Source organism: Eucalyptus grandis, chromosome 9 (genome assembly GCF_016545825.1).
Source record: "Eucalyptus grandis isolate ANBG69807.140 chromosome 9, ASM1654582v1, whole genome shotgun sequence".
In the NCBI taxonomy this organism is placed as follows: Eukaryota; Viridiplantae; Streptophyta; class Magnoliopsida; order Myrtales; family Myrtaceae; genus Eucalyptus; species Eucalyptus grandis.
In genome coordinates this window covers 20,224,027-20,232,431 of record NC_052620.1, presented here as the reverse complement: position 1 = coordinate 20,232,431, position 8,405 = coordinate 20,224,027, and the positions used below count along the sequence as shown (strand labels likewise).

The following is an 8,405-nucleotide window of genomic DNA, read 5'->3' as shown; positions in this document are numbered from 1 at the left end:
AACAAAATTTATGGCAAACTCAGTAAATAGAGCATTTCTCCATTAATTACAATCAACATGTTTCATGTTCTTTATTGGCCATCTTTTTTACGTGCTATTGTCCTATGATATAAGTACAATGTGAAAAAAAAAACTTCTCGACACAGCAAGGAAGAAAGTATTTCATGCATGAGTTATATGAACACCTAAAGAAAATCTTTGCGAATTTAATTCTTAATTTGTGCTTCAATTAAGCAGTTCATAAAGGTGCAATCCCCCACACAGATAAAGTACAAACGATTTTTGGAACCAAAAAAAAAAAGAACAAATCATTTGGGTATTTGGACCGTCTCAATCGATTTTACGCTAGCTCCTCGTTAATGGAACGGGCAATCATCTATACCCAGGCAGAAGTACACCCCAAGTGCCATAACTTGGCACGGATGGACACTTAAGTGCCATAACTTTAAAATGGTACACTTAAGTGCCATTTTTGAAGTTAAATGGGACACTTAAGTGCCACTCCGGCAAAAATCTGGCCAAATGGCTGACGTGGCGACTTTTCGGCGAGTTTGGTCCAAAACGGCGTCGTTTTGCACGCTTACGTGGTGGAGAAAATGCAAAAACAACATCGTTTTGTGTCTACGTGTAAATAATGATATAAAAATTAATTAAATTAGATTTAAATTAATTTTATTTAAAATATTCAAAAAATTTAAAAATAAGAAAAGTTTTAAAATTTTAAAAATTAAGAAAATTTAAAAAAAAAAGGGGGAGGTCGAACGGGTGGATGAGGGCTGACCCCTCGCCGCCGCCACCTCCCTGCTGTCACCGGGAAGGGCTGGCGACGGAGGGGAGTGGGTCGGCCGGGGTCGCCGGCATCGCATGCGCACTTCCGGCGTAGACAGAAGGAAATTTAGGAACGTAGAAAGTGTGATTGACGATTGGGTGGACACGTTGGCATAAGTGGGACCCATTTCCTCTTGTCTTTGCTTTGGCTCGGCCTCCCATGACATTGACGGAGGAGGTTTCGCACTCTCTTTTATCTAAGTGGGCCCCGCATGCTCATAATTTACCTTACTTTTTACCCCCAAAGTCCGAAACGGCCGTCTTATCTTCTCTTCGTTCCTGGCTGCGAAATCGAATTGATCTAGTGCAAGCTTGTACGTCCAAGGGGAATTAGCGGGTGGATCTTAACACTCTTTATTTATTAGTCACTTTTAACTAATGTCGGCACTCCAATTTTATGTTGAATCTGGGCTGCTATTACGCCTGAGGGACTGCTTGCATTCTAAACATATCTAAAAGGTTGCTAGTTTGATTAGTATGATGGATGAACAATTAATAAGGGACAGCAAAGCAATTTGACTTTAAGCATCAAGAAAAAAAAAAAAATATTGATTAATTTGTTATTATTTATGAATAGAGTGTGAATTAATCTAAAAGAAGACTTTCTAGTCTTTGTTTATTCCAACATTCCTAAGATTGACTAATTGGTTATCCTTTGTAAAAGAATATGAATTGAAGTAGGAAAAGACATTATGGTCTTTGTTGATTCCAAGATTCCAATCATGTTATTAGGCTTTCATGAAGCCCCAAATAAATTGATCTAGACAAAGACTTTCTTGTCTTCATTTATTCCAAGATTCCAAGTTCTAGTCGTTGTCATGTTATTAAGCTTTCGGGAAGCACCATGATGAGGACAGATTGTATATTGACCCACTTAGGCACATCTTGTTGAAAAATTTGTGTAAAATCACCAAGGGAATTAGTTAAGTGTCAAGAGAAATTGAGGATAATTACGAGATGAATATCTTTTGTTAGTATTATTACTAACAAAAGCATACACCCACAAGTTGTGTGTGCGAAAATTTGACATTTAAAAGATTTTATAAAAACTTATTTGCATGAAATATTAGAATTATTATTTAAAAGAACAATTTAAAAAAAAAATAATCGAAGCAATTGCACACACACACACACATATAGAAAGAGAAAAATATCCTAATATTTTTTTTAGGTTGTTTATTACACTAAAAAGATTCAAACTTTAAAATCAACATATGTTAGAGATTAGATAAATTTATTAATCCACAGATTTATCCATTAATAGAATATCTCCAAAATAACTCATGAAGTATATATTTCGAAGAAAAAAAGTTATGGTTCAGAAAAATAAGAGGTCTTTTTTACTTTATATAAATGATTTCTTTTTTCGTTTGCTTCCAAAGACATAATTGACTTGCCCACAGTGTAAACAATGCCCCCGTGATTGCAGCAAATTCTCCATTCACTTAATTGAGCCGCAGCCTCCATTTTTGACGAAATTCAAACAACTGGCAAAATGGGGATATGATATGGGAATGTGCTGGTCTCCCTCCTCTCCTTCACCAATTTCTCCTCTAGACTCGAATTCATTGGATAGGATACAACGCGTCACGTGTGGACCCACAACTTCAAGAGTTGTAATTCATTTGATCAGTTTGACCTGAATATATAAGTAATTCTCTTTCCTTATCAAAAGAAGCATTTTTTCCGTTGTTGCGTATAATTAATTTTGGCATGTCTGGGACCTCTAAATCTGCTTCACTCTATGTCTCAAGCTTTTGAGTTACTCTCATCACTTATGAGAAAAATTACAATTAATTTGAGCTCAAAGCTTACCTACCTAAAATGGATTTGAAGGGGCATCTCCTAGTAAGGTGAGGGCAATTTGTCGCTCTGGCCTAAAATGACTCCTTCTAGTTCTTTTCCCACCAAATCAAGCTGAAAAAACTTCAATCCATCTCCTTATTCACACACATCCATGATATGAGATTGATGTTAGAATAATTGTGGGTGGACGAGTCATCACTACAAGATAAATAATCTTTCAAAGCACTATGGTAGTTTTTTTTTTTTTTATGTAAAATTAATTCTACGTGAACACGGATAATCTAGACACATGATTGGATTTGTATGTTGAATCGGAGTAGTTAAATTATGTGAGGCAATTTCTTTTGTTCTTTTTTGATTGGCTAATCCTAATCCCCGAGTCATTCTCGAATTAATAAATCACATTAACAATGAAGTGTGAATAGTTAGTGGAATTGGGATTAGACACCACCATGCCTATCTAATGACTCGCTCAGTAGAGATATTTTTTCAACCCCCTTATTCAAGTCCAAACACGTGAGGCCAAACATTCAAAGTCATCGAAGAATGACCCACTCCTTTACTATACATAGAGATGGTAAAATGGGTCTTAGACCCATATATGACTCATTTAAATCATAAATGTGTCATGTATGTATCACTTATTTTTTTTAAAATCTAGTTAAATATGTTTAAAAATTGAAGGTTTAAGATAAATGAGTTTTAAATGGGTTGAACTTAGAAGCCATTTTCAACTAAAGTGTCACAATCTCTCTTCCCTCTTTAACTTTATAAAAATATTTTTTTTTTATAGAAATTGAAATTATAATTATTTTTAATATTTCAATTTTCTTTTCTTTTTTCTTTCTTCTTCCTCCTTCCTTAGCCGGTGGCCAAGGCGACAATGGCGACCGGCCAAGTAAGGCTTGAGGAGGCCTCGTTGATATTTGGTGAGGCTCGAGCTCGCTCAATGCCAGCAAGGCGAAGGCCTCACCGATGTCTAGCAAGGCTCGAGCCTCGCTAATCTCACGAGCCTTGAGCTTGCCAATGTCGAGTCGGCCTAGCTAGTTGGAGGCTCGCTTGTGGCCTGTCGTCGGTCTGTTGTAGTGGTGGTGGTGGGTCAAGAAGAGGAAAAAAAAAAAGAAAAAGAAAAAGAAAAATCATATTCTTTAAAAATAAAAATGAAAAATAATTAACAAATTCGTTTTTAAAAATAAAAATAATTAAAAATTCAATTTAAAAAATTATAAAAATAGAAAAGTATTTTAGCAATACCTTTTTTTTTTAATTATAAGAAATAAGCTTTCTCAAATTTAGTTAGATGAGTTGGGTAAAGGTCAAATATGGGTTGGGTTGAGTATGGAACAAAAATTTTGCATTACGATAAATAGGTCATAAGCAGGTTAAATGGATTGATTTAGATCAGACTATTTATGACATGACCCAAACCCAATCCAACCCACTCGTTTAACAGGTTTAACTATATAGTATTTGTCATATCATATTGTTTATATCACACACGTTCATCTTCTATCCAGTTCAGCCCATTCTATCTACTCAAAAGACGCATCTCTCTCGGAAGCTGTAAAACGAGTTCTTATTTATTCAGATTTTAGTTATCGTGCCATCCTTTAACGCCATTCTCAAGGGAGCGAGGCATTATCGCCCATTCCTGCATGCAAAATGCTCTTATATTTTACTATCTACCGTTAACAATTAAATTATTCTGGCCTAGGAAAGTTGATTTTCAAAGGCTGAGCGGGGCAAAATAAAGACCCAACCATACTGTATGATGTAACAACAACCCAACAACAACCCCAATCGCCCCCGCCGCCGCCGCCCACCCCCGGGGCCCGGGGGCCGGGGAGTTGTGAATTGTGAATTGTGATCTATACATGTACATGTGTTTCACGCTGATCGTCAGGCGGCCGATTCCCTAAAAAGTCAGTCCAATAATTATACCTGGCATGGTTAAGGTGGGACATTCTGTCTATCATCTCGCCCTCGGTGACAGCTTATGAATGGGATGACGAAATCCACGTGACGTCGCAGAGGCTTAGAGCACCATAAAGATCCCTTTGAATCTCGATGTTGGATACATCTCTCCTCTCTCCCAATATCCTCCCTGGACAACACAGTCCCTCGTCTCTCTCTTTTCGGCTGAGAAAGCATCAATTCCAAGATAATGAAAAAAAAAGCCCAGGAGAGAAACACACAACAATTCTTCACAAGAAATGTTCGCCGTTTTAAAGAAAAAGCTCGCTAGTTGGTATTCAATCCCTCTCAAGCTCGGAGAAGCTGTGCAATCTGTACTGCCGAAGAAATCGAACTCCAATGCATCCACAGAACTAATAGTTCACCACCACCAACAACAACAGCCTGAGGACCACCAGGTTCCCGAGTCACAGCAAGAACCATCCAAGGGCAAAAAGGTCGCCGAAGATAAGCCGAGGCCTACCAAGCCTGAGTGGGTCGTCTCCATCAAAAAGCTTGAGCAACTTTGCCGGGAAGACGTGGAGTCCCCGGGGCCAAACCCCTCCATTTGCCGGATCCCGCACTATCTCAAGGACGGCGAGGACAACGCCTGGGTCCCCCAGATAGTCTCCCTTGGGCCGTACCACCACGGTAAGGAGCACCTCCGCCATATGGAGCAGCACAAGTTGCGCTGCCTCCACCGCATCCTTTGGCGCACTAAGCACAAGAGTGACTTCTATCTAGACTCGGTGAGGGAGGTTGAACAGGACGCTCGCGGCTGTTACGAGGGATTGAAATCCATGAACATCGATGATTTCGTGAATATGATGGTTCTCGATGGTTGCTTTGTGATCGAGCTGTTCCTGGGGTTCACCACCATAGGGTTCGAAAAACTGGGCCACCCTCGCAATGACTCCGTCTTCTCAACACAGAGATCGATGCACAAGATCCGGCGGGACATGATCATGCTTGAGAATCAGATCCCGCTCTTCATACTCGACCGGCTTCTCGGCCTTCAGCTTGGTGATCCTAACCAGAAGGGGCTCGCGGCCAAGTTGGCGCTCCAGTTCTTCAACTATACCCGACCGACAGACGATCATCTTACTGAGGTTAGCATGAACAGAATTGCTATCGACTTGGTATCCGACCAATGTGAGCGCCATTGCCTCGAAGTGTATCGGTGGAGCCTCCTACACCCGAGCCAGAAGCGGGTGGGGAACCAGAGGCCGTTGCAGAGGCGGCAACAGCTCATCCACTGCGTGACCGAGCTCTGGGAAGCCGGGATTGAGTTCAAAAAGAAGAAGACAGACAAGTTCTGGGACATCCAGTTCAAGAACGGGGTCCTTTATATCCCCCAGCTTGTTATCCACGATGGGACGAGATCACGCTTCCTCAACTTGATAGCCTTTGAGCAGTGTAACTTCGATTGTGGCAACCACATCACCTCGTACGTAATCTTCATGGACAACCTGATCAATTCCGCCGAGGACGTTGGGCACCTCCACTCCTGTGGGATCATTGAGCACTGGCTTGGGAGCAATGCCGACGTCGCCAACCTCTTCAACCGGCTTTGCCAGGAGGTGGCCTTCGACATAAAAGACAGTTATCTCTGTGGACTGTCTAAGGAGGTGAATGAATACTACAGCAATAGGTGGAATGGCTGGATAGCCAGCCTCAAGCACAAGTACTTCAGTAATCCCTGGTCAATCATTTCGGTCATTGCTGCTTTCATTTTGCTCGCGCTTACTTTCACTCAGACCTTCTATGGAGTCTATGGCTACTATAGGCAGGGTTCTTGATTTCTCCTATAGTAGAAACTATCTTATGAATGATTTAGGAATGATTAAATTCTGGTGAAAATCTAGGAATTAGAATATTGGCTAATTGACTATTAGTAGCCAATTTGCAGATGAATGCTCGAGATGTAATGATCTCGCCTCCTAGTGAAAGAGAAACTGTGCTTGTGGTAAACTTGTACTCCATGAACTATATTTGTCACGCAATTTTGAGTTTAATATGGTAATGAATTTCCTGAAAACCATCTTATGATCTTTTTTTGTCAAATTATAACTTTCCACTTATGGTCTTTCAGCCTTTTTACTGCTATTAAATGTTTAAATTACATGACGAATCTAACGTATTCCGATGAAACTAGGCTACAGTTCTAAAGCATTCTTTTAAAAGGTGCAGAAAATGGCTGTGAAATAAGAAAAAGACAGCTCATCTATTAAAAAAAAAAGGTAAAATTTGCCTTTCTGCTGGACCCAAAGAAGCTCCATACTAACTCTTTTTGGGCGGTAACCCATGCAAATTTCGACTTCTCGTATTTCTTCTCTGTACCCGCCTTTATTAGACCGAGTATATCGCAATTATCAATGTTATACTCTACGTGAATTCCACGTGTTACCATGAGATCGAGGACTGTGTTTTACTTCATCCATCCCTAATCCAGACAAATATTTGCCTCTCTTCTTATCGAAAGAAGCATTTTCCCGCATTAATTTGGCATGCCTTGCGTTTCTACATGTGCTCCACCTCTGTACTTTAAGCCCCTAAGCTATTCTCACCATTTCTCTAAGATTTGTTCTCAATTTGTCACTCCTAAAAAACAGTACAGTTAGTTTGAGTTTGAAGCTTACCTATCTACAATGAATTTCAAAGCGGCATTTCTTATTAAGGTGAGCAAAGATTATCGTCATGATATGAAAATGATCTTGTGAGTGGATGAATCATCTCTACAAAAAAAAATGATCTAGAAGCCCTGCACAAAGTAGATACGGAGCAGGTACATGTACGCCACCACACTGCTAGATTCGTGACCCATTGCTGCGACACATGCGGCATCGACTTGTCTAGCAAGTGTTGGACGGCTGCAAGGCAGTGAATGCCCACCGCAACGCGACGGAGGAGGCGGTAGGGATTAGTGGTGATTGAAATGATCATTTGATGGGCTCAGGCCAGGCCCTAATAGATGGGGCCCAAGTTTTGGCCCTGGCTTGCCCAAAAGAATTGTTCTCCGCAAAATACTCAAGTCGGGTTTTTATTTAGACCCAAAAAAAAAAAAAATTGGGTTTTTATAACTAGTCAGCCTTGTCCAACTCATCCAAAAATACCTTTCGGTTCCATGTTGTTTAGCATGGGCTTGACCGAGCCCATAGCCCTGCCTTTTGTAATTAATTAGGACATGTTCATCAGAAATCTTAAAATTCATCACAAAAAATAAGTTTTAAAACTGGCAAAAAATGCAATCAAGTCCTAAACTTATAAAATCGGAGCACTCGAGTCATTCCGTTAATTCCGTTCATTTAGACTAATGAAAAATACTGACGTGATTTATCATAATCATTTTCTCTCCTATGTGGCTACTAGGTCAATTAAAACCATTCATGTCCGCAAAACGACTTTGTTTTGGATAATTTACTTATACAAAAATGACAATGTCTCGTCTGTCCCTCTTCACGTCTTTGTAACTGTGTCATCCTTCTTCCCAAATCGACGTCTCTTTTGTCTAAACCTTAAGCCCCAAATCAAATCGACGCAAATCATGATTTGGCTCCCTCACGAGTTGGAGTTCGATCCCCATGGTGATTTGGAGTTCATAGAGTTGGAGTTCAACGCCCATGACGAGTTGGAGTCTCTTCACAAACGCGAGTTCCTACAAAGACTAGTACCATGGGGGGTCTATATGTTAAAAACAAGAACTTTCACCAAAAGTTCAATCTATATCGTCTTCCTCTTTAAGTTATCTAAACATGAATGGACAATTCTCAACTATAATGAGTCTTTCCATGACCAGAATATCTCAAATTTAGAATAAA

The 8,405-nt window shown here is 40.0% G+C and overlaps 1 protein-coding gene across 1 annotated transcript; it reads left to right on the top strand.

Annotated features, from left to right (window-relative positions):
- The first annotated feature begins 4,847 nt into the window (after window positions 1-4,847).
- On the top strand, window positions 4,848-6,386 carry LOC104418525 (UPF0481 protein At3g47200). Its single transcript, XM_010029891.3, has one exon. It carries the CDS (start codon window positions 4,848-4,850, stop codon window positions 6,384-6,386), a length of 1,539 nt encoding a protein of 512 aa, XP_010028193.2.
- Window positions 6,387-8,405: the final 2,019 nt, after the last annotated feature.